This window comes from Trichosurus vulpecula, chromosome 5 (assembly GCF_011100635.1).
Source record: "Trichosurus vulpecula isolate mTriVul1 chromosome 5, mTriVul1.pri, whole genome shotgun sequence".
NCBI classification, from domain to species: Eukaryota; Metazoa; Chordata; class Mammalia; order Diprotodontia; family Phalangeridae; genus Trichosurus; species Trichosurus vulpecula.
In genome coordinates this window covers 108,360,731-108,387,440 of record NC_050577.1, presented here as the reverse complement: position 1 = coordinate 108,387,440, position 26,710 = coordinate 108,360,731, and the positions used below count along the sequence as shown (strand labels likewise).

Genomic DNA, 26,710 nt, shown 5'->3' with positions numbered 1-26,710 from the left:
GGGTATCTTACCCCACAGGAAAGAAGGAGGAAGGAGATTAAAAAAGGGGGGACGATAGAAGGAAGGGCAGATGGGGGAGGAGGTAATCAAAAGCAAACACTTTTGAAAAGGGACAGGGTCAAGGGAGAAAATTGGATAAAGGGGGATAGGATAGGAAGGAGCAAAATATAATTAGTCTTTCACAACATGAATATTGTGGAAGGGTTTTGCATAATGATACACACGTGGCCTATGTTGAATTGCTTGCCTTCTTAGGGAGGTTGGGTGGGGAAAGAAGAGGGGAGAGAATTTGGAACTCAAAGTTTTAAAAGCAGATGTTCAAAAAAAAGTTTTTGCATGCAACTAGGAAATAAGATATACAGGCAATGGAGCATAAAAATCTATCTTGCCCTACAAGAAAGTAAGGGAAAAGGGGATGGGGGGAGAATGGGGTGACAGAAGGGAAGGTTGACTGGGGAACAGGGCAATCAGAATATATGCCATCTTGGAGTGGGGGGGGAGAGTAGAAATGGGGAGAAAATTTGTAATTAAACTCTTGTGAAAATTAATTCTGAAAACTAAAAATATTAAATAAATGATTTTTTAAAAAATGAGATTGACCAAGCAATGTGAGGCTTACAAGGTTTCTTCAAATATTCAGCAAAGAAAAAACAAACAAACAACCTTCCATACTGTCATTCGTGGTAGCCCCTCCATTCTTACCTTTCTTCTTCTCAAAGGACTTGCAGATCTCTGAATGCTTATACTTGCAGATTCTCTGGATGTTTAAGATAGCAGAGGGACTCAGACCTTGTTCCCTCAGCAACTTCAACACATTTTCCGCATGTAGATCATGAGATCTCTTGCACTTCTGAAACCTACACTCCCCCCAGATGAAGTGTTTACAAACATGGAGCTTGGTGCAATTATCCTGGAGGTTGCAGGATCCATGGGGCCCGTCGCCTCTGTTGTAGAAGGAGCAGATCTGCCATAGGAGAATCAAGAAATACTTCAATTTATTATATATAGTCCTTACATTTCAAAATGGGAACACATAGACCCAGGATTGGGTATTCTCCATTTATGTCAAGTCCAAGGAGTCATTTGAATCCAATACTAAGGAGTGAAGGTGATGTTAAAAACAAAAGGTATCAAAGAATAAAAAGAATTAAAATTTAAACTTTTCAAATGAAAAAAATAAGTTTATGCAAAAAAAATACAACCTCAAACAGCAGTTATGTTCCATATGTATCATCAGATCACAAAAATTCTTTGAATTCAATACTAAGGAACTGAAAAAGATCTTTTTGGAGGGAAGGTACAGGGTTGGTGGACCATAAGTTCAATGAGTCAAGTGTGATATTGCAATAAAAAAGCTAATGTAGTTGTAGGCTACATTAAGAACAGCATACAACTAGGTTCTGATTAATATGACAGTCCCATGAAGTAGTTACATGAATTTGAATTTGCACTGATATTCAAAGATACAATTTTGCAAATATGGTACCTGGCTCCAGTCCCAAGGAAATACAAAATGCAAATATGAACAATGTGACCACTCTACAGGATTCATTATTAGTACTAATCGGGACCTAGCTGTATCTTCCAAAAACAAGGAAATAATAGCCTAGCTGTATTCCGACCTCATCAGGCAACAAGTCTGATGTTTTCAGTTCTGGGTGCCACATTTTAGAAAGGAATCTGGTCAGCTGGAGCTTCCAGTTAAGGAAAAGAAAAAATGCAGAGCCTCAAGTTTATGCCACATGAAGATTAGTTTAAGCAACAGAGAGGGTTTTAGTCTGGAAAACATAAGGCTCGGGGGGCCAAGACAGTAGCCTTCAAATATATGGAAGGTTGGACTGTGGATGAAGGATTATAATATTACTTTTATTGGCCCCTTGGGGAAAGTAAGTTGCAGAGACAAATTCAAGCTGGATGAAAGGAAAAATCACCTAACTATTAGTGCATGGATTCTTAACCTGGGGTCTGTGAACTTTTTTTTTTTAACTTTTTGGTAACTATTTCAGGACAAGATGTCCCAAAAATCACAGTGCATTTTCAGTTATGAAAAGCTTAAAACTAGATGACCCATATAATTGGTCTCCTTTGTAAATTCTGTTAATTTAAAACCACTATTCTGAGAAAAGGTCTTTTTACCTGTCAGAGAAATCCATGAAAAAAAAAAGTGAAGAACCCCTGCATCAGAATGGAATAGGATTGTTGGGAACTGACCAATATATCCCCCCTGCCAAAAAAATTGATAATTTTCAAAAGACACTTAGCAATTAAAGATTCCCTCTTACCCAGTGTTTAAAATAGCTCCTTTTATTTCTAAGATGTCATTGGGTAAATTCTTATGGAAATGTACACAGATAATTTTCAAATAACCAAACAGGTTGAGGATACTAATTGGGCCAGTCAAGGGGACTGAATCATAGAATTCTATGAGTAAGGTCAGGAAGACAAGGTCTTATTTAAGTGAGGCCAAGAAGGTCAGAGTTAGAAGCGGATATGGCCAAGAAGTTAAAGGTTTCATTACGTAAACACAAAGTAACAGAAGCACACATTTTTAGTATTCAGTAGCCACCTAGTCCAATCCACTTATGAAAAATAATTCCCTACTATAAAGTAACGGATATTTGCTCACCTGGCCTTTGTTTTGAAGATCTATGTTATATTTGGGAAGAGCTGTACAAACTAAAGAATAGTGAAATAACCCAATTTTCACACTGACCAAAATAATTTATTATATTCTTAAAAAAAAAAGCAAGCTATACATAATAGAAATGTGTGGTTTTATATATAATCCACTGTTTCTGTTCTACTTCATTTATGGAAATGTTCTTTTTTGAGGGATATTAAAGTCAGACTAATTTTTTATAAACTATTCTTTTTTGTTACAAGATAGGGTTTTAGGAGGGAAAACAGCGAATATGATGTCACTATCTCAAGGCATGAATAAATAATTAAATACAACAAGCATTTATTAAGTACCTCCTATATGTGCCAAGTATACGTAGGTGCTAGAAATACAAGGATAAAAATGAATACTTATAAAAATTTAAATTAAAAAAACTTTTTATGAGGGAAGAGCCAATATCTCCTGAAGCAGCCCTATCCACCTTGAGAGACTTGTTAGGAAATGTTTCCTTAAACTAAGACTAGCATTAGACACATCAAGACTAGCATTAGACACCCTGGTGGCCAGGATGGACGTTAGACACACTATTTCAAGACTACACCCTATATTCAAGATGCAGATTAATACATATATTCTCAGATACAGCAAGTGTGGGAATTTGCTTTATTTGAATATACAGATTACAGGGTTGTTTTTTTTCCAATTAAGGGGGTGGGGAGGGAGGGTGAGGGAAGGGATAGGGTAGCCAAAAATGAAAGAAAAGGTCATTAAGCACTGAGAGAAACTAATATTATACTATTATATTAATAACCAATTATTAATGTTATCTACCCTTTACCCTTCTGTTAAAGCCAAACTCCTGAAAAGGTCAGTTAGCCTCTGTAGGGCATGGCTGAGTGATGAGATATGCTCCTAGCCCTCAAGACACCAAGCCCTACTGGGAGATCAGATTTCTGTTTAGAGTATAAACAGAATCCAGTTCGAGCAAGCCTCTGTCAGAAGGAAGAACCCCTGTCCGTGGTCCCCTCCATTAGAGTTCAGAGCAACTCAGCTTATGTTGGAGAAATGAGCTAGAGAGGTCTGGATGGAGATGGCTTTCCCTGCCCAGATGCCTTAAGACTGCTCAGTCTCAAGATTAAGTGGACGTTCTCAGGAGGAGAAGCTGAAAACTTTTAGTCCACTTCCTCATTAAATGTGCACCAATCAGGGTTGAATTTCACTTTTCAGGGGAGCTCCTCATTAGAAAGGATTTAAGGCATTTCAGGGTCTCCCTTGGTGACTTTGGTTAATGAGAAACCATTGACCATCAATTTACTGATTGCTGGCTAGCCTAATTAATAAGTTGGTCATTAATTACCCAATAATAATGTCTCTCAGAGTTTTCATTCTCACAGCATTTTGTAATGACTAGCTCCTGACCTTCTCTTTGGAGACTTCAATTTACATGCTGAAGTCCTCTGAAATGCCCTTGCTTCTTGGTTCATCAAACTCCTCAACTTCCACAATCTATCTTTTCATTAAAGAGGATACAAACTTGAGTCAGGTTTGGCAAGGAGCAAAGTAGTCTTGTGGTCGAGAATAAACATGCTGGCAAACATCAGGCTGAAAAGGCAGAATCATGTTGCATATGTTTTATATATATATATATATATATATATATATATATATATATATATACACACACACACAACAGATGTAATACTTCAGCCACCTGGGCATCTTTGGTATGCCTGACTTATTTTGTTATCACACCTTTGGTAGAGTAAAATTAAGTATGTGCAACACCCAGAGAATAAGTCATTCTAAATAATAGTGTTTTAATAATTTATTCCTCTATTTAGGCAGCTAGGTAGCACAGTGGATAGTGCTGGACTTGGAGTCTGGATGACCTGAGTTCCAATCCTGCCTCAGACAACATGTAGCTCTGGGCAAGCCACTGTCTATAAAAATGGTCAAGTGTTCAAGGCACTTAAGAATAACAGCAGACAAATTAAGAGCAAATCAAATCAAAAGAAACTAAGAAAATATTTAAAGATAATTTTCTTAGACATGCTGAAAAGAACTGCTGTACCTAGAAGGGTATAGTTCTAAAACTAACCTGTTGGTCAAACCACTCAAGGTTTCTAAACTTCTTTTCCAATGAGTAAGAAAAGAAAAATCCCTATTTTATTTATGTCCCAGGATTTTGTGATAAAGGAAAGAGGAAACAAGGAGGAAAGAACAGTTGTAATAAGCTAGAAGGCAGAAGGTAAGCAGTAGGTTTTTTATTGTCTTTTGATAACTTGAGCGTAACAACTCTGAAACTCAGGCCTGAGGAAGCCTATAGTCTCTGCTTCTAGTCTAATGTTCTTTAGGAAGAAGTGGAAAGGATTAAACAGGTACTGGCACTATGTACCAGGCACTATGCTGAGTGGTCTTTACAAATATTGATCCCCCCAACAGCCTTGAGAGGTAGATGCTATTATTAACCTCATTTTACAGATAGGGAAACTGAGTTACCAAGAGGTTAAATGACCTGTCCAGACCCACAGAGGCTGTACATATCTGAGGCCAAATTTGAACTCAGGTCTTCCTGACGCTAGGCCCAGGGTTCTAGCCAGTTGGTTGTTATCTTTCATGCTTGAAGGGACCAAAATAACATCACTAGGTTGGGGTCAAGGTACGGTGTGTCCAATTGTGGCTGGTCAGACCAATATGAGCTGGGAAGGTTCAACCACAGATCAGGCACAAATAGTCCATATGAACATTTGGAGTGGAAATGTCTCTAAATTTGTATATCTCATGTTTCTTTTGAACAACTGCAATTCTGCTTTGCTCACAGAGCACAGTGTCTTATTTGATGTGGGTAGGCCATGCTGGGTGGTCCTGTGCCAGTGTCTCCCATGTCTCACAAGAGATTCCTAAGTTCTTCAGAGAGACCTTAAGAGTGTCTTTGTATCTTCTGACCTCCATTTGAGTGCTTTCCTTGTGTGAGTTCTCTGTAAAATGGTCTTGTTAAAATAAAAAACTCTTGTGAACTGCAAAAATGGGAGAAGCCCCAGGTCCAAAAGGGGACCTGGAATGAGCCGGAATCTAATCACAGTTTACAAAGACTATAACTGCATTTATTGCCTGAGAAGAAAAGCTTACAAGCTGGAGCATTGAGACAATGTTCTCATCTGCTCAAAGGGGAGTGGGAAAGGGTGAAGTATTTATACATATTTGAGCTATTTAGGACTTTTTGAGGTATTCATAGCTAAGTCAAGGTTAAATAACTTCTCCCTAAGTCAGGAGAAACACAATAAATTGGGAAGTCAGGCAAGAAGTGGGTGTTTAGGGAGAAGATATCTGTAAATACAACAAATCAGAAAGCAGGAGATTTGCTCCTTTTTAGATAAATCAGAAAGCAAAATGTTTGCTTTTCTCTCTCAGTAGGTCAAGACTGGTTTCAGCATTGCAGGAATCTCTGAGTTCAGCTAAAGTTTACTTCACAAAGGATCACCGGTATGTCAAGCAGCCCATGGCATCAGAAATCCTCCTAATTGGCTAGTTGTGCTACTCCATTGTCTGGTTCCCTGGTGAAAAAGGAAAGCTCTAGCATATTTAATCAGTTAGTACAAGCATCACACAGCTCAAGTCCACAGTCTTTTAAGGGAATTTATGCTTGGTACTCAAACATGACCAGCCCTACGGAGTTAAGTTCTTTGCAGCAGAGTTTGAATGTTTAGCAGTTTAGATCAAGAAAGGACCTCAGTGTCCGGTACCTTATCAGCTGTTCTTCAGAATCTTCCTAAGACAATTCATATGGGAGAAATTCAGTTTCTTGGCATGGTTCTGGAATACAGTCCAGGTTTCACAGGTATATAATAAATGAGGTTAGCACAATGGCTCTGTAGATCTTCAGTTTAGTAGTCAGTCTAATACTTCTTCTCTCCCAGAGCCTCCCAAACACTGAGCTAGCTTTGGGAATGTGTTTATCAACCTCACCATCTATGTAGACATCCCTGAAAAATATACTGCCAAGGTAAATTAACTTATCCACCCCATTCAGAATTTGCGCACTTGCTGTAACTGATGGTTCCACGTATGGATGGTGGTGCTGGCTGGTAGAGAAGCTCCATTTTCTTGGTGTTAATTATCAGGCCAAAATTAATACAAATGGCAGAGAACTAATCCATACTCTGTCACATCTCAGTCGGAGGCTGCACTGAGCATACAATCATCTTTGAACAAAGAGTAGCATACCAATTCTCCCTCCACTTTAGTTTTGGCTTATAGCCTTTTCAAATAATTGTAGCCATTTAAGATAATAACCTTCAGTGTGGTGGCTGATCTTGACGTTATTTTTGTCCTTGTTGAAGGCATCTAACAACATTACAGAAAACGTCATGATAAAAAGCATGCACCAAGCACACAGCCCTGCTTCACTCCATTACTGAGTGGGAAAACACAAGAATAAAAATCCAGAACCCATGAAAGCATGCCATCATGGAACTAGTGTACAATACTGATGAACTTTTCCAGGCAACCAAATTTTGCCTGGATAATGTCATGATTGACATTATCTATCCACTGTGACACAAGATATCTCTTTACATAGCATCAAGAGCTACAGGATGGTCTAAAAGTGTTAGTGTAGTTTTAAGCTATAAAAACTTAAATTATTAAATGCCTACTATGTGGCAGATACTGTGCACTCATGTAAGCTATGAAAAATATTAAAACTGCACCAAGACTTTTGGGACAACTTAAAGGTGTAAACAAACTATTCACACTCTGGCCTGGTGATCTCACTACTGGGTGTATATGCCCAAGGGAGTCTAGAATAGTCATAAATACCAGAAGAGTCAGAGCATCACTTTTTGTGTTAAGAATTAGCCCACTGAGAAATGGCTGAACATGAGCCCCTCCTTGAAAAACGTAGCTTCAACTGAGATCAAGTCAGTGGAATTGCACCCTTTCTCTCATTACCAAAGACCCTGAGTGAGGGCTCAAAGGGTCTTTTATAACAATTAACAAGATGACATTACATCATGACAACCCTGATTGGTAGGCATTTTAATGAGAAGGTGGGTTATAAGTCATCTCAGCTCCTCCCCATTACTTCTTCTTTGGGAGATGGGAGTTATCCTCTGTGATAGGATCAGTTGGGAAGACAAGGATCATCCACAAAGGCTTAGACTGAATCAGTTGAATTTGAGTAAAGTAGGTAGAGGGTGAGGTTACAAGGTAAACAATACAGTAGTTCAATTCACAATAAAATTGAGTGCAGAGGGGAAGTAATTACAAGACAAAAGCTTGACTTTTAGGCAAGTTTCATGGGTGAAATACTTAACGACCTTCTCTTTCTTTTTTGGCTACCCCATAAGACTTATGAGATAAGTGACCTGAGGTTACCTACATCACAAGAAAAGAATTGTGACCCAAGTGAACTGAGATTACCTGAATAAAACTTACTGCAAAGGGGAATATTAAATCTAATTTGACTAACTCTTAACAATAGAATTAAAATTAATTTTCAATTTTATACTACTGATTTTAGCCATTGGTTCCCTAGTCAGCTCTTTGTTCTTTGAGAGAACCATCCAATACAAAGTGGCTATGCAAACGTATCCTTTGATGGAGCTACTATATACATATCTTGCCATTGGATCCAGATGGCTCCAGAGGAGAAAATGAGGCTAGTGACCTTGTACGGTCCTCCCTCACTTAAATCCAATTCACTTGCAAGTCATGGCATCATCTTCCTAACATCATGGTCCTCTTCAGAGAATGAAGGACAAAACAACAACCCTATCAAGTTAGTTTTCTTATTTTGTGTTTTAGAATCTTGGTATTGAGAGTTATTAGAAGCCATGGATTCCAACTTCACAGCCAATGAAAGAATCCTTTCTACAATATCCCTGTTGTTTCTGCCCTCTTCTTGAATACTTACAGTGATGGGTAGTTTATGATTTGTTTCATAAGGCAGTCCATTCAGTGTTTAACTTAAATCTTTTGTCTTTTCAACACTCTACTAACCCCCAAGGTGTTGGAGAGGACTAGTAACTCTGTTGTGAGGGCTTGCTGAGCCCTTTTCGGGGCTGCTCATGTACCTTTCATATCCACTTGCCACCCAACTATCCAAGAAGCTGTAGCATGCACAGCAGCTATAATCCAGTAAAACCATCACACCAGACAGGCAAAACCAGGTTGAGGGCAACCAACAGGCCTCAAACCTGTGGGTGAATTAGAGGAATGTCTACCCGAAGCATGTGAAGACTATGCCCAGTGGAATGGGTAGATGAGAACAATTTGTTCCAAAGGCCATGAAGGCAGCTGAAGCAGGAGCTATGGAAGGCTTAGAGCCTGGTCAGGGATTGAGGACACCAAGGTCATCCGCTGCATCCTGGGCCATTGTCATTTGTCTTCACTTCTGTCCTGCCACTGGACTTCAATGACTCAGGAAGAGACAATGAAGCTGAGAACTCTGTCCAACTCTACCTCACTTCAATTGAATTTACAAACAAGTTAAGACATCACCCATGATGTCACTGGTCCTCTTTGAAAACGAGAGTTGTGGACTGATCCAACCATTCTGGAGAATAATTTGGAACTATACCCAAAGGGCTATAAAACTGTGTATACCCCTTGACCCAACAATACCACTTCCAGGTCTGCATCCCAAAGACATAAAAAGGGGAAAGGTTCTTATATGTACAAAAATATTTATAGCAGCTTTTTTTGTGGTAGCAAACAATTGGAAATGGAAGGAATGCCCATCAATTGGGGAATGGCTGAACAAGTTGTGGTATATGGTTGTGATGGAATACTATTGTGCTATAAGAAATGACAAGAAGGATGGTTTCAGAAAAATCTGTTAAGTCTTACATGAACTGATGCAAATGAAGTGAGCAGAACCAGGAGAACACTGTATACAGTAACAGCAATATTGTACAATAACCAACTGTGAATGACTTTGCTATTCTCAGCAATAAAATAATCTCAGACAATTCTGAAGGATTTATGATGAAAAATGCTGTTCACCTCTAGAGAAAGAAGTGATAAGATTTTGAATGCAGATTGAAGCACGCCTTTTTAAACTTTATTTTTCTTGATGATTCTTTTTGGTCTGTGTTTTCTTTCACAATATGACTAATATGGAAATATATTTTGCATGTCTGTACATGTATAACCTATATCAAATTGCTTGCTAGGGAGAGAAAGAGAATTTGGAATTCAAAATTAAAAAAAAAACAAATGTTGATTGTTTTTACACATAAAAGAGAAATTATATATATATGTGTGTGTGTGTTATATATTTATGTACATATATAAAATTGTACCTTATTTAGCATTATATAATTTTAGAATTGTAGAAATGTTGGGGATCATCTAACTCTGGAGTTCTTAACCTGGGGCCCATGAACTTGCTGTGTTTGTGTGGGTTTTTTAACATTTTGATAATTGTGTTTCAATATCATTTGTTTCCATTGAAATCTTCTGCATTCATAAGCATTTAAAAGAATTATTCTGAAAAAGGAGTCTATAAGTTTCACCAGGCTGCCACTGATCTAGTTAAATGTTCTCATTTTAAAGGATAAGCAAACTATATCCCAGAGTGGTTAAATGATCTGCTAAGGTTATTCAGCTGATGGGTCATAGAGCTGGGACAAAAACTCAGATCTTTGGACTCCCAGTCTAGTACTCTTTCTAGCATACCCCTTAGTTCAATACCACACTGTTTCCAGAGGTGAAAATCTTCACCAATTATGCAGCTGATTCTAGGCCCATTTGATGTCAAGAGACCTGTACCACCATTGGTAACCACATATCACCCCACTTCTTAACCCCATTCTTAAGTTCCCTGGATACAAAAATCAAGCTAAGTATTTTATTAATCTGTTGCAAACCTGTGTGTGCAACTATCATAGTGCCCTGCACTTAGTAGAGAGTAACATAGTAGGCACATTAATACTGGATTCACTCCACCACCCCATTATTAGTGTTTCTGTGACTCACCTCAGGCAAAAGGGAAGGATCATTCTGAAAAAGCAGGACTTTGAGCTCCGACTCATTAATGCCAAAAAGAGCATTATTTTTCAAGATTTTGCTATTTCCAGGCAAATGAATATCATGGGAAAATCTGCACTTATACCTAGGAGAAAGTGAAAGATGTGAGGAAAATTTTAAGTGAATGATAAGGCAATCAATGGAATTTACTGTCTTGACTCTTTATCTAGACAGATTAATTTAATGGTATCATACCAACAGGACTATCCCTCTTAATCAAGAAATTTGATTTGTTCATGTTTGTTACTCTTTGTAACAGGTCTATTTTCTTGATAAATAATGGAGAAGATGCGGGGAAAATTGGGACACTAATGCACTGTTGGTGAAGTTGTGAACTGATTCAACCATTCTGGAAAGCAATTTGGAACCACACCCAAAGGGCAATCAAACTGTGCCTACCCTTTGCTCCAGCAATATCACTACTAAATCTATATCCCAAAGAGATTTTTAAGAGGGTGGGAGGACCTATTTGTAAAAATATATTGATAGCAGCTCTTTTCTGGCAGCAAGGAATTGGAAATTGAGGGGATGCCCATCAATTGGGTAATGGCTAAACAAGTTGTGGTATATGATTGCAATGGAATACTATCATGCTATAAGAAATGATGAGCAGGATGCTTTCAGAAAAACCTGGAAAGTCTTACAGGAACTGATGCAAAGTGAAATGAGCAGAACCAGGTGAACATTGTATACAGTAACAGCAATACTGTATGATGATCAACAGTAAATGACTTAGCTATTCTCAGCAATAGAATGATCCAAGACAATTCCAAAGGACTCATAATAAAAATGCTATCCATCTCCAAAGAAAGAACTGATGGAATCCGAATACAGATCAAAGCGTACTGTTTTTCGCTTTATTTCTTTTGTGTTTTTCTCTTTTGGTCTGTTTCTTCCTTTATGACGTAACAAATGAGGAAATGTTTTACACTACTGCATATATGTAACCTACACCAAATTACTTACCATCTTGGGGAGGGGAAAGGAAGAAAGGGAGAGAATGTGGAACTAAAAATTTTTTTTAAAATGAATGTTAAAAATTGTCTTTGCATGTAACTGTGAAAAAATAAAATACAATTAAAAAAAACAAACAAACAGGTCTGTTTTCCCAAAATGCAATTTCCTCTCTTGTGTGCAGAGATGGGGAATATAAGTGGAAAACAGAGAAGATGTCATGATTGGTTGGTATTTGTTATTGTTGTTGAATTGTGTTTCTCATTTTTCTTTCACTTTCTTTTTTTATTTTTTGCTACAAGAGCTGTCTCACTCAGTAGAAAAGTATGGAAGAATGTGTTAAAGTAAATGAAGATGATGATAACTAAACAATTTGTAGTTTATGAATGTAATGGAATATGATCATGCCATAAAAAATGATGAAACGGACAATTTCAAGAAAACTGATGCAGAGTGAAGTAAGCAGAAATGAAAACAATTTATACAATGACAGCAAATATTATAAAGAAAAACAACTTTAAAAAGCTTTAGAATTCTGATCAACAAAATTATAAGCCATGAGTACAAAAAAATTAATGATCTTCTGGATAGAGAGGTGATGAACTTAAAATGCAGAAAGAAAAATACATCTTCAGACATGGGTAATGTGGGAATTTGTTTTGCCAGACTAGGTAGATCTATATTGAGGGATCTGTTATTGTTTTAGTTTAGACACAAGGAAGAAAGTAGTAGAAAGGAAGCATACTTTTTCTTAAAAAAGTATTAAATTATTTTAAAATTCTATTCTCTCTATGTTGTAGATGAAGAAATAGGGAAGATAAATGGTTTTATGTGGTCACATATACTAGTCAGTCAGTCAACAAGCATTTATTAAGCAATTACTATGTGGCAGGCACTATGCTAAGTGACAGATAGAAAGGCAAAAACTATTCCTGCCCTCAAGGAGCTCACATTCTATGAGGGAGACAACCTGCAATAAATACATATGTACTAAATACAGTGTAAATTGAATGTAATCTCAGAGGGAAAAGAGTAATAGTTTAGGGGGCTCAGGAAAGGCCTCTTGAAGGAGGTAAGATTTGAGCTGAATATCAAAAGAAGTCCAGGAAAATCAGAGATGGAGGTGAGGAGATGGAGCATCCCAAGTACAGGAGACAGCCAGTACAAAGACATTGAATTGAGGTATGGAGTGTTAAGTATGAAGACTAACAGATAGGCCAATGTAGCTGGATTGTAGAGTTCAGGAATGGGAGACAAGTATAAGAAGACTGGAAAAGCAGGAAGGGGCTAGGTTTGCAAGGCTTTAAATGTCAAACAGAAATATACATTTGATCCAGAAGGTGATAGGGAGCTGCTTGAGCTTATTGAGTAGACCAATGACAGAGTCAGACCTCACTATAGAATAATCACTTTGACAGATGGCAGAACATTTTGGAGAATAGATTGTACAAGGGAGAGATTTCAGTCAAGGAGACCGAAGAGAATTACATTTCAATAGTTTAGTTGAAAAGTCATGAGGCCCTAGACCAGGGAATAGATATAGATAGAGATATAGATAGACACACACACATTTATGTGTATATGCACATACGTGTATATATACATATGTGTATATCTATACACACACATACATCCATACACACATTATATACATGTAAATGCACACACAAGAGATGTTGTAAAGGTTAAAAACAACACAAGAGATTGGAGGCAGCTGGTGGTGCAACAGGGCCATATGGGGCCTCCGGGGTTTATGGGGTGTTCGGGGAGGAATAGCACCTCTGATGTGAAGGCATGCTGAGCCCTATTCAAGGCTGCTCATCAATAGCATGTGCAGAGGCCACACACTGGTAAAACTGTCCCAGCAGACCAGCTAAACCAGGTTGAGGGTAACCAACAGGCCTCAAACTGTTAGTGAGTTAACAGGATGTCTACCCCAAGCATATAAGAGTTCCTCTGGCCTAACGGACGGATGAGAACAATTTGTTCCAACAGCCATGAAGGCCATTGAAGTAGGCTCTGTGGAGCACTTAGAGCTTGGTCAGGCATCCCCTGCATCCTGGACCAATATTGTCAATTGTCCTGACTCTTGTCTTGCTGCTGAACTTCAATGACTCAGGAAGAGAGACTGAGTCTGACAACTTTATGTAACTCTGTCTCACATAAATCCAATTCCTGCACAAGTCAAGACATCATGCCATGATGCCACTGGTCCTCTTCAAAAACAAAAGACCAGTAACAGTTAGAGTGTGGAGCCTAGAGTCAGGAAGTCCTGAGTTCAAAGTGAGTCTCAGACACTAATTATGTGACCCTGGGAAAGTCACTTAATTTCTGTTTGCCTCAGTTCCACAACTATAAGTGGGGATAATAATAGCACCTACTTCCCAGGGTTGTCAAGACGACCAAATGGATAATATTTATAAAAAGCTCTTAGCACAGTGTTTGGCACATAGTAGGCACTATATAAATGTTTATCCCCTCCCTTCCAGATTGGCTACATAGGGAGAATGAGAGAAAAGGATAAAGGATGACACCAAGGTATAGAGCCTCACTGACCACCTGAATGGTGGTACCCTCTACAGCAATTAGAAAGTTGAAAAGAGGGGAGCATTTGAGGCTAAAGAAGAGCTTTATTTTGGACATTTTGAGTTTGAGATGTCTATGGAACATCCAATTCACGATGTTTAAAAGGCCAAATATATAGGTGTGGGAATTATCTTTGCAGAGATAATATTTGAATTTATGGGAGTTGATAAATTACCAAGAGAAACAGGAGAGAGAAAAGGGCCCAGGACAGAGACTTAGGGAACACCCAAGTTTAGTGGGCAAAACCTGAAAGAAGATGCAGCAGCGGAAAATGAGAAGGACCTATAGTCAAATAAAAGGTTTTATGGTAATGGCTTATAATTTGATTAATGAATTCTCTCTAGTGTTCTAATCAGTTTATGGAAACTGCCCTTACCAGTCTCAAAGACAGCCATGTAGTATAGTCTTAAAGAGGTTAAGGGGTATGCCCAGGGTCACACAGCTAGTATTCCTCAGAGACTAGCCTTGAATCTAGGATTTCTTGACTGAAAAAACAGACATCTATCCTCTTTTCATGTATTAGTTATTTCCTACTTCTAGACTGTGAATCCCATGAGAGCAGAGAGTCTTATTTAATCTTTACATCTCCCCAGAGCTTTATCTTCATCTCTCCACTTTTTTTTTTTAAAACTAGATCTGGCATTTTTTTCAGGACAGGAATTCTCTTTGAGGAAACTCCCCCTGCCAATACCGATCAGCAAATGTTTTATAATTTAAATTCTTAGGGAACTGTCAGGGACACACGGAGATCAAGTGACTTCCCCAGAGGTCACCCAGCAAGTAGGTGTCAAAGGCCAGAATTGAACCTGAGGCCAGCCCTGTACTACTCTACTATATAGTAGCTATTCAACATAGTTAAGGGGATCTTCTGTTTGTTTTTTGTTTTTAATTCAAAATGTCCTTAACTCTGAAGGATATGTAATAAATATATAGTACATGTTTCAAATTCTCTCCATATACTATACAGCCTTTCTTATCAATCATTACATATGGAAAATAAAAATATAAAACAATGTAAATAATAAAAAGCCTGATTCCTAGACAGGAAAAACTGGGTTCAAATCTCATCTCTGATAGACACTAGCTGCATGACTATGAGTGAATTTCTCAATTTCTTAGAGTCCCAGACAATTCTCTAAGACTATGAATTTCAGAGCAATTTACCCTTTGGTGTTGGTAGAAGGTGTTTCTTTAGTGGGTATCAACTATACCCCACGAAACCACAACTCTAATCCCTGTCAAAACCCACCAAAATATAATGGGGTCTGAAAGAAACATAGAATTTTCATATCACCCCTCTTTAAGGGGTTTGCTATGGCATACTTTAAGGAAATCATGGCACCTATCCTTGGGTTCCAATTTTACTCTCAGTTGCTCTCCATTCCACTTAGTTAAGGAGTGAACTGATAAAGCATTTGCTGATGAAATAAATATAAGGTGTTACCTCTCTCAGAGTTAGTATTGTATTTGTATTTTCACCAGCATTTTATTTCCACCCCTTCCCCCTTTTAAGGGGAAACAGCTGCTGTCAGGCTGACTCCACAAAGCCTCCCAGAAAGTACCTTCCCCACCTCCTCCTAAGGTAATGAAAAAATGATGGAAGACATTGTGGTATAGTGAAAAGAACACTAAACTAGTACTTCAAAGTTCTAGTTCTACATTATACACTGTAACAGCAAAATTGTGTGATGATTGATTTTGATACACCTGGCTCTTCTCAGCAATACAGTGACAAATTGTATACAAAGACAATTCCAAAAGACTCATGATGAAAAATGCTAACCACATTCAGAGAAAGAACTATGGAGTCTGAATGCAGATCAAAGTATACTATTTGCATGCTTTTAAAATTTTTTTCTTTATCGTGGTTTTTCCCTTTTGTTCTGGTTCTTCTTTCACAACATGACTAACATGGAAATGTGTTTCATATGGTTGTATATATATATATAAATGGATTACTTGCTTTCTTGGAGAGGGGAGAGGGAGGGAGAAAAAAATTTGGAACGCAAGACTTTATAGAAATGAATGTTGAAAAAAAAATTTTTTAAGATTTTAAGTTATAAAAAATAAAATAAAGTCAAGTCCTTCCCCTAGAAAAAAAAAGTTATAGTTCTAGCCTTTTGGGCTGTTTCCTTAGCTTTAAAATGTGAATACCTGGATCTTAAGAATCAAAAGAAAAAATCTGTGTGAAAGTCCTCTGAAAATGATAAAGCTTTATGTTTGTAAGCTTCCAGTCCTTTCCAATGGGTAATGTGGTACTACCAGAAGCTTTTGAACAATGGAAAGAATTGGTCTTTCCAAAAACAAAAGAATGGAGACAAGCTTGGAAGGAAGAAAACCTGCAGTGGGAAAAAAAGAGTTAGGAACCTTTTTTTTTTTTTTTTAACATTCTGGAACAATACGTCAGGGAATAATCTTAGGCTCCAGGGTTTTCTTCCTCCTGTTACTAGCAATTCATCTAGAATTTCTTTCTTTTTTTAAGAGGGGAAGGCTTTCCCTGGAGAGTCCTTCATTCACAATTTTTCACCCATTTATAAGTCTTCCTTTCACTTACCTGCAGGTGGGGTTTAGAATCTGGAAGCCCCTTGAACTCTCTTCAAATCTTCCCACTTGATCTGGCCTTCCCCTGAGGCCATAAGCCTTTCATTATCTAGGCCCAAATCTCTACCTAGCCTAGCTCTCTATTATCCAGCTGCTTCCCACTCTTGGTTCCAGGAGTCTTGACCACTAGTCACCCCAGTCCCATCAAGATCCTCCTTGGACTCCTCCACAAGACCCTCCCTAAACCCCTCCTCTAGTCACCCCAGACTACTAGACCAGGCCTAGATCCTTCCCACAATCTTTCTGTATACAAGCTCCATCTTGCCTCCATGAAGGCCCTCAATCTGGCCCGCTGGCATTAGCATCACAAATGCTCAGGCTCCCTAAAAGCCTACCCATTATGGCAAATCTCAGGGAACCAAAATGATGAGATTAGCCAAAATGATGAGGTTAGAGAACCACAGGTTTTTAAAGGTTCTCGAGACCCCAAAATACCGACTCACCAAGAACTGCCGAATGAATTCGACTCAAGCCTTCTCAGCTGAAGAAAAACAGTTTATTAAGTATTCCTTATATTAGTGTAAGAAAGGGGGAGAGTTTTGTTTCCACAGAGCTGAAGGTGTCCCTTTCCCCCTCCCCCACCCCAGCTTTAGCAGAAACCAGGTCTCAGGTCAGTCAACCGAAAGGTCAGAGGCTTGTACTCTTGATTAAATGAGCCATTTGAGGAGGGCATGACCTAGGTAGTCAGGTGGTTGTATCTGGCCAATGAAGAGCCTGGCGGGAGATTCAAGGTGAGGGTCTCTTAAAGGACTGGCATCCATCTGGGTCCTTTGTACTTTCTCCTGTACTCTGATCAGGGGAGGTACCCATTTATTCAGGGGGAATAAATGTAAATTATAATTAAAACGTTCCTGGCTTCCCAATGAGTCTTGTTTATTCCTAGACAATGTAAGTATTGTGGAACATTTTATACCATTTTATATCATTTTTGTAATTTCAATCAAGGGCCAGGGCCTGAATAAATGACAAGCTGGAAGAAGAGCCTGGACCTGGGCTTCTTTGTTCTCTAAAGTTGGCTCAGAGAATATCTTTTCTCTGTCAACAAGTCTAGATCCAGCTGACCTAAGATGAGCATAATCCCTTGTTAACCATTAAAGGATGAGATCCTAATCCCGAGAGACTACCTCGCTTAAGATTTTACAGGCATATACTATGTTATGGAATGTTAATGTAACACAGAAATGTCAACACTCTTATCTTATTGTATTTACAAATCTATTCCATTAAGGAAAATCCTCTTCTTATATCATGGTTAAACATACATGGAGATCATAAAAGTGAGGTAACACAGGCTTGTTGAGTCCGCTAAAAATAATGTACATAAGTTTTCTCATTCCTTTGTTCAGACAGCCAGAGCTTATGCTCTGACTCCTTGTACATACAAGTAAACTAGCTTAGCTATGATTTAAGGAAAAATAATAAACAACATGGATTTTTCTATCACCTAGCTTGTTTGCCTCCTTCAACCAAACTTTCAGGATTAACAGTATGTTTCTAACATTGGCCAGACTCTTAAGAGATCATACCATAGGCTAGACTCTTAAGGAATCTGAGCACCTTTATGGAAGCCAAATGAATTTATATACAGAAAGATTGTGGGAGGGAGCTAGGGGTGGTCAAGTAGTCTGGGGTGACTAGAGGAAAGGTTTAGGGAGGGTCTTGAGGAGGAGCCTGAGGAGGATCTTGATGGGACTGGGGTGACTAGGGGTCAAGACTCCAGGAACCAAGAGAATGGGATTTTGATGGGATCAAAGGTGGGAAGCAGAGGGAGGCAATCCTGAGGTAGAAGACAAAGCAGGGCTAGGCTAGTTTAAGGGTAACAGAGATTTGGGCCTAATGATAATGGAAGGCTTAAGGTCTCAGGTGAAAGCCAGATCAAGTGGGAAGATTCAAGGAGAGTTCAAAGAGGCTCCCAGATTCTAAACCCCATCACTACCACCAACAGTAAAACAAAAGAAAGAACTCTTATCATGTTTTCCAATATCACTCCTTAAAAGGAAATAATTACAGCATTCAACTTCTTTCTGTTTATGCTTTAATGAGGAGCCAGCTTTTTTTTTTCCCAGCTTGTCTCTGACACTCTCCCACCTTTGGTAAATTCCTGCTGGGACATTTTGTGATCTGGCCCAGGGTGGCTATGCTTCATTACCCTTCCAGCTCTGCTTCTGATTCTCAGGACTTCACCATTTATACCCCTAGAAGGATACCATTCTCCCTTTTTCAGCTCCCTTTTTATATCATCTTCCCCCACTAGAAGGTAAATTCCTTAAGGGATTAGATTATTTTCTTCAGTATGTACTTGTATCTCTCTCCTCATTTCTACCTACTGTTTTCCCGGGCTTCCTTCTAAGTCCCAACTAAAATCTCTTAATTCTAGTGCCTTCCTTCTCTTAATTATTTCTCATTTACCCTGTATATAGTTCATTTGTATATATTTGTTTGCTTGTCGTCTTATCCTATTAGATTGTGAGCCCCCTCATGACAAGGACTTTTGTCTCTTTTTCTAATCTCCCAGCACTTAGCCCAGTGCTTGGCACACAATAGGTACCTAATAAATGTTTATTGACTGGCCAGGGAGAAGCAGGGCCTCAAAACCCTAACTAGCCTCTATATTTTGGAAATTCAGCGCCAATCCTAGCTATCAGCTCTGGATTGGTTATGGTTGAAGTCAATCCTCAGTTCAGGGTTAGAAAGAATAAATGGATGGGCCTAAAATGCTATGATTCCAATCAATGATCTCAAAGGATTCTGTGTAATGGTGCTATTTCCTCTTAGTTTTCTAAAAGAGTGCTTGCCCCACCCCAATACTCAGGAAAGCTTGGCTTAAAACTGGTAGAATAAGAAGCTGGGAGATTAAAGGTGAAGTAGGTGGTGACCGATGACTAAAACAAGAAAAGAATAATCTCAGGACAGAAGTAGGGTTGAATGAATGATGTACAAATCTTGAGTAGGAGTGGTCTATATGGGTGGGTCTGAAACTGGACTGGACTGCCACGTGGCATTAACTGCTGTTTTAACCTACAAACTACAACACCAGGAAATGGGATTGATCTTAATTAGTGGATTCCACTCCTGCTATGGTGAAAAATGGGAGGCTATACGGTCAACCCTCATCCTATTTCCAGGAGTTTCTGCTTTACCATTTTTCTATCTTGAATCACCTTTTTAAATTCACATGGAATACATGTGTATATTTATACGCATACACACATATTTCATAAGCATATTGATGTGTGTGTGTGTGTGCGTGTGTGTGTGTGTGTGTATGAGTGAGAGTGAGAGAGAGAGAGAGGAAGAGAGAGAGAGAGAGAGAGAGAGAGAGAGAGAGAGAGAGAGAGAGAGAGACTGGAGGCAGCTAGGTAGCTAGATGATACGGTGTGCCAGGCCTGGAGTCAGGAAGACTCATCTTTCCTGTGTTGAAATCTGGCCTCAAACACTTACTACCTTTGTGACCCAGGACAAGTCACTTAACCTTGTTTGCCTCAGTTTCTTATCTATAAAATGAGCTAGACAAAGTAGCAAACCACTCTTTGCCAAGAAAACTTACAAATATTGTCATGACGAGTCACACATGACTGAAATGACCAAACAACAAAAGATATAATTATATACATATATATGTAAATTTCCATCCTTATATGCCCACACGTTGAGATCGGGGAACTATATGTTTTAGGGGTGCTCGAGACCCCAAAATACCAACACACCGGGTCCTGCTCGAATGAGCCCCCTCCCAGCTAAAGAGAAAAACAGTTTTACAGATTCACCATATTGGGTTTTCTTAAGAAATCTCACCATTTGTGATGCTCGTTCTCACAAGCTGGCCAGATTCAGTCTGAGGTAGATTGAATCTGACCACCTTCATGGAGGCAAGATGAAACCTATATACACAAAGATTGTAGGAGGGATCTAGGGTGGTCCTAGGGGGATGGGAGGAGGGATATAGGGAGGGGCTTGAAGAGGAGTCTAAGGAGGAGTAACCTATCCTAGAGATTTGGGCCTAGCAATAATGAAAGGCTTAATGCCTCATCTGATGGGAAGATTCAAGGAGTTCAAGGGGGCTCCCACAGTCTAAACCCCCTCACACCATCCATGGCCAGTTTTTCACAGTGACCTTCCCCTTGTTCAAAGACAGAAAAAAATCCCGTAAGTACCACAAATTTCATCATGAATTGGGATATAAATGGGAACTCTCTGTCCCCAGTGTCACTATGCCACCCCACCCACCCCCACCCCTACACCCCACACTCCTGCCCCATTACCATTAGTAGCAGAATCAAACCCATGGCATCAGAATGACAAGGTAGAGTTAGAAAGGGAAGGTATCATTGGAAATGTGCGCAAGGAAAATTTCAGTTTTGGGTGCAAAGACGAACATTCTACATTATTTAGGGTTGGAGGCTTTTTCATTGGGCTTTTGAGGAGCAATGAGAAGAGTGTAACCAAGGCAGCAAAACAGAGCAAGGTTTGGTGTGAACTTGTCTTTGCTAGCAGGTAAAAGCCAACATTTAATTATAATAAAAACTAACGTTTATACAGCACTTACCATGTGCCAGGCACTGTGAAGCTAAGAGCTTTACAATTGTTATTTCGTTTAATCCTCACAACAACCCTGGGGCACAAGTGCTATTACTGACCCTACTTTATAGATGAGAAAACTAAGGCAAACAGAAATGGATTTGCCCTGCGTCACACAACTAGGAAGTATCTGAGGCTGCATTTGAACTCAAGTCTTCCTGATTCTGATGGGGTTCAGACTGTGGGAGGGAGCTCCCTTGAAAATTCCCACCACATGAGGCTATTGGCCTTTCTTCATGGCTAGGCCCAAATCTCTAGGTTACTCTTAACCTAGCCTAGCCCTCCACTGCCTGGCTAGTTCCCACCCCGATCCTATCAAAGTGCCTATGCCCAAATCTGTTACCTTAAACTAGCCTAGCCCTATGAGGTCTGTTATCTCCAAACAGCCTTCAGCTACTTCCCAGCCTTAATCTCATTTCTCTTGGTTCCCGGAGTCTAACCTCACCCCAGTCCCATCAAGCCACCCTCCCCAAGCCCCTTCTCCCACCACCCCAGCACCATCCTAGATCCCTCCCACAATCTTTGCGTATATAAGTTTCACCTTGCCTTCCATTATGGAGAATCTGTAATAAACTTTGTCTTTCTTTGGCTGTGAGAAGGCTTGAGTCGAATTCATTCGAGCAAGATCCGGTGTGTTGGTATTTTGGGGTCTCGAACACCCCTAAAAACATATCGTTCTCTGACCTCAACAATTCCAGGCCCAGAGTTCTATCTACTGGCACCACCTCATTGCCCACATATTGACTAGCATCATGCCCTCTCTATCTCTCTATGTCCAATGAGTAGCACCTACTTTAAGTCTAAAATTCTGGACTTGAGACAGGAGGGCAATTTTATCTACACTTCTCCCCCATAAATTTTCAATTTTAAGAAGCAGGAGAAGGGCATGGGTGATAAAGGGTAAAGTCTTTTTTCTCCTTGCCATAACTCCCATTTGGGGACTTCCATTCCCATTCTCTGTTCTCAAAATTTTTCAGAGCATCTGGTAATATTTTCCCCTCCTACCTTAGAAAGGACTTAGCTAGGTGTTTATTGGGGGGGGGGGGAATACAATAAATTTAAGGTACAAGGGCAGGAAAAGCCATTTACTTTGAAGGGGAGGGGGCATTTGTCAGAGGGAAATGAAGAAGAGTGTAAATACAGAGTGGTAAAACAGTTGAATTAAGGCATTACAGGTACAGCGTTTCTCAGTTGGGAGGGAGCACCTCTCCTACAAAAGGAATATAGCATGTTGTCTTTATCAGCTATCCCCATTTCAGGGATCTAAAGAAATAGACCTTCTTTTCCTTGTTCTCAATGTCACTGAATACAAGCATTTCTTCTGAAATACGCACGATATATGAGTTCCTAAAAATCATCACACTATGCAAAACTGAGCAATAAAAACCATAGGGCTTATGGGGAAAATGAGGTTGGGGGGAGGGTGGTAATGCTTAAAATATGTCCCAAGGGAAACTCCAGTAGGAGGAACCCTCACTGTGGGAACCAGGTCACCGACAACACCAGCCAGGATCACAGCTTTGGTGCAGCCTCACGTGAGGTGCCCTGGGGGGCCACCCCCACACACACACACACATATATATAATTTTCAAAGGCCCGTTTCCAAGGAGGGAGTGCACAGGGGCCATCTCCAGTCAGCCTTTTCCTTAGGCAGGTGGCTATGGGTGGCCCACAACAGGCCTTTTCCTACTAGGAGCCAGAAATCTCTTCTCACAGGCCCCACTGCATGTTGGCAGCACTAACCCCTCGCTCCTGTTAGAGTGTTGCATTCTCCATCAATGGAGTGCAAAATTCATGTTATACTCAAACTGTTCTCAAATACTAGCGTCAACTGCATTGGAATAAAGATTCCACTGAAAATTCCCCATTGCTAATCACCACATCCCCTCCTCTCTTTTCCTTTTGGACAAATTCAGCATTTTTAAGAGTGAGCTTATTCGAACAAGTAAATGTATTACCTGAAAACATCTCTCTGAAAACAAGACTCATTAAAAACCTTGAGCAATCAGAGGGAGAGAGAACTAATGATCATGACAGGAATTTGGATGTTAAATGTCCTGGGTTCCTAGCTCCATCCTTGCCATTTTAGCCCTGTTGCAGGTCAACTCCCATTTTCTCTGTACCTCCAGTGAAATGGAGAAAACACTACACTCTTGGTTCTAAATTGGAGAGGATTTTGCTAAATGTGAAATGTAGTTGTTATTCTGTTGGGTAATTTGTGGGAGCAAGAACTCACTGTTAGCAGAAAAAGGTAGGGAATGGGGAAATAGAAAGTGAAAGGGTAGGAGCAAGTATTTGGTAGAAATTCACCCTCTCCTTGTCTATTTTCCCTTAACTCCCAAGTTTCTGGCTAGGTTAAGCTCCTCATAATGTTTAATGCTTTGCATCAATGTGGGCTGGAAAGGTGGAGGGGCAAAGGGGAGGAATTTGGGCTCACAAATTTTTTTCAACATTCTTAACAAAAAAAAAAAACCCACACCTCACTCTTCTGGACTATGTAAAAGCTATGGCCTTATTATTATTCCTCCATTGGCAACTGAGTAACCCTATGTTTATCAACCCCCTACCTTCATTCCTGGATTGAAGGGAAAAGGGAAAAGGATTGGTGATGTCTTGGGAGATCAGATCATCATCTCTTCGTTGTTGTTTAGTCAATAATAGTCTTGTCTGACTCTCTCTGCTCTCATTTGAGGTTTTCTAGGTAAAGATCCTGGAGTGACTTTCCATTTCCTTCACCAGCTCTTTTTGTAAACCTGGTAATGTTCAGTTTACCTCCTTTTTGTTTCAGTTTCATTTCTCTTAAACAGGAGAGTGAAAACTAGAAAGTAGCAAAGGGGACAGACACTTTGAGGTTCAGCCTCTTGTGGAAGCTGTTTAAGAGCCTCCCCAGGACTTTGGCTGATTCACAAAATCTTCGCTTCCCTTTTAGACTGGATGACTTAGAAATCCTGTAGGGCCTGATGTGAAGACAAGAACACACGGCTGGGTCTCAGGAGAAACCCCATTCTAGTCACTGCCTTCCTTCAGTCTTGATCTTTGCCCTTGGGGAACTTACTTCCCCAGTTCAGTTCATTTCAATAAGCATTTATTAAGCACCTACTACAAGCAAGACACGGTTATTAGGGGTCAAAGCCTGAAGCCAGGGAAGCCAAAGATTAAAAAAAAAAAAAACAATAGTCCCTGCCCCAAAGTATCTTACCACCTACTGGAACTGTTTTCACCAGCTGTCAAATTAGAAGCTGAATTGGTTTTGTTTTCTAAGGAACTCAGTACAGCAAATATTCTTTAAACTCCTAATTTGTGCTAGACACTGTACTATGCTAAGCGCCGGTGATAAAGACAAAAGAACAAGAAACAGGCCTTGACCTCGAATCGTTTACATTCTACTGGGGGATACAACACGGACAGGGATAGGCATGGGGCTAAACCTGTGATTTCACTGGTATAGGGAATTCCTTGCCAGGAAATTCCCCCTATCAATATAGGCTGGCACCGTCTCTGCAACTGATAGCTTGTATAGAGAAATAAAGGCAAAGATACACAATAAATACAAAGTTATTGAGGCTGGGGGAGGGAGGCAACTAACGGCTGCGGTCAGAGGGGGAGGGCCTGTAACCATCAGTGTATCTGGAGGCCCCGGGAGCACAAAGAGCTTCGGGAAGATGTTATTCGTGCGTGTCTTCTCAATCTCATCCCCTCTGCCATCTTCACCATCACCACCCCGCCCCCCACCCCGGCCAGTTATCTTTTCCTCCCGCCCCTCCGCATCAGCCTCTCCATACTCACCCCTGCTTCTTATACCTGCACCTATCTTGAATGAACAGTTTGCAAATGTGTAGCCGCTCGCAGCCGTCACATTCGTCCCGCAGGTAGTGGCCGCAAAGGCGCAAGGGGCTCACGGCCACGGCCACGGCCACGGTGGGGTCCTCGTCTTCCACCAGCAAGAAGCGCTCGGGCCCGGCGTCCTGGAGGATCTGGTTCAGCTGCGCCTCCGACCAGCCGATCTTCTGGCTCAAATGCCGGACGTCTGAGGAGCCCGCCTTGTTCTCGCACAAGAGTTTGGTGAGGAAGCAGCTGACCCCCGGATCTGCCATGGTCCGCGGCCGGGCCCAGGAGCCCGGAACCCGAGCCCCGAACCCGCGCAGCAGCAGGAGCAGCAGCAGCAGCCGGCTCCTCCCCCCTCCTCGCAATTGAAAGATAGAGCCCCAGCCCTAGGCGGACCGAGGCGAGGGGTGGGCCCAAGCCAGGAAAAGGGAGGGAAACGGGGCTGCAGTCTCTCCGGAAGAGGAGACCAGAACCAATCGCGAGGCTGGGATGGTCATCCCTCTGAGTGCCCGCAGGCCAGGGCCAAGTCCCTTCCTTCTTTCCCTTTTGGCCAAAAGGAAATTGCCACCCGTCACACACGCACACACACGCACGCACGCACGCGCGCACGCGCGCACACACACACAAACACACACACACACGCCACACCCCTCTCCTAGGACCCCAAGCTCTCACCCCACTCTCGGACGTGTGACAACCTCAGCTGTCTCACTGGGTGAAAGAGAGGATACTTGGTTAATTAGGAAGTAAATCATAACCCCAACATCCGGAGAATACGGAACGTTCTGTGGTATTTATGTGGTGGAGAGAGAAAGCATTGGTCCAGGGATGACTTCTTTGTTCTCACTGTTCTGATAGACTTGTGCTTAAAATGTGTAAGAGCTGGTTGGTGGCTCAGAGACCAAGCCTAACTCTACACTGATTATATGGAGGCCTTCTATGATTCCCCCAGTTGGTTATGACTTTTTCTGCAAGAAATTGTATATCTTTTCTTGTAAATAATGCAATGTATTATTTTGTATTATATATATTATACTATATAGTTATATTTTATGTATGTGTGTGTGTATATATATATATATATGTATACATATATATTTTTAAATCTATGACTGTGTCTTATCACCTCACTAGACTTGAAGCCCAAAAGTTCAGGGAAACAAAGAGGCATTAAACTTTCTTTACTTTCCCTCAGATTTAGCACAGTGCTCTGCACACAGTAGGCACTTAATAAATATTTGCTGCTGAATCAAACTGCAACCACTTGCTGGATGGATAACAATCCCAGCATAGGCGATTACCACCCTAGTATTGTAGTTATGAGGAAGAAAACAATCAATCAACAAGCATTTATTAAGCAATTATTCTGTTCCAGGCACTATGCTAAGATTAGGGAGGCAAAGACAAAAAGTGAAAGTCTCTGGCTTCATGGAGCTTCCATTTTAATGGAGGAGCTACATGTATACAAATATATTTGTGATATAAAATCTCGGTACTCAGCATTCATGACACAAG

The 26,710-nt window shown here is 40.3% G+C and overlaps 1 protein-coding gene across 2 annotated transcripts in view; it reads right to left on the bottom strand.

Annotated features, from left to right (window-relative positions):
* The window catches only part of LOC118851926 (protein mono-ADP-ribosyltransferase PARP12-like), a 67,949-nt gene extending 42,179 nt beyond the window's left edge, over positions 1–25,770 (bottom strand). The window contains exons 1-3 of one of the 2 annotated variants that reach the window (XM_036761513.1): positions 25,157–25,770; positions 10,601–10,736; positions 703–964 (exon numbers count right to left, since the gene is read on the bottom strand). In XM_036761513.1, coding sequence (XP_036617408.1) covers positions 703–964; positions 10,601–10,736; positions 25,157–25,464 — 706 coding nt within the window. In that variant the 5' untranslated portion in view covers positions 25,465–25,770. The remainder of the gene's footprint in view (positions 1–702; positions 965–10,600; positions 10,737–25,156) is intronic. The other variant, XM_036761514.1, reaches the window with a different exon arrangement.
* Positions 25,771–26,710: the final 940 nt, after the last annotated feature.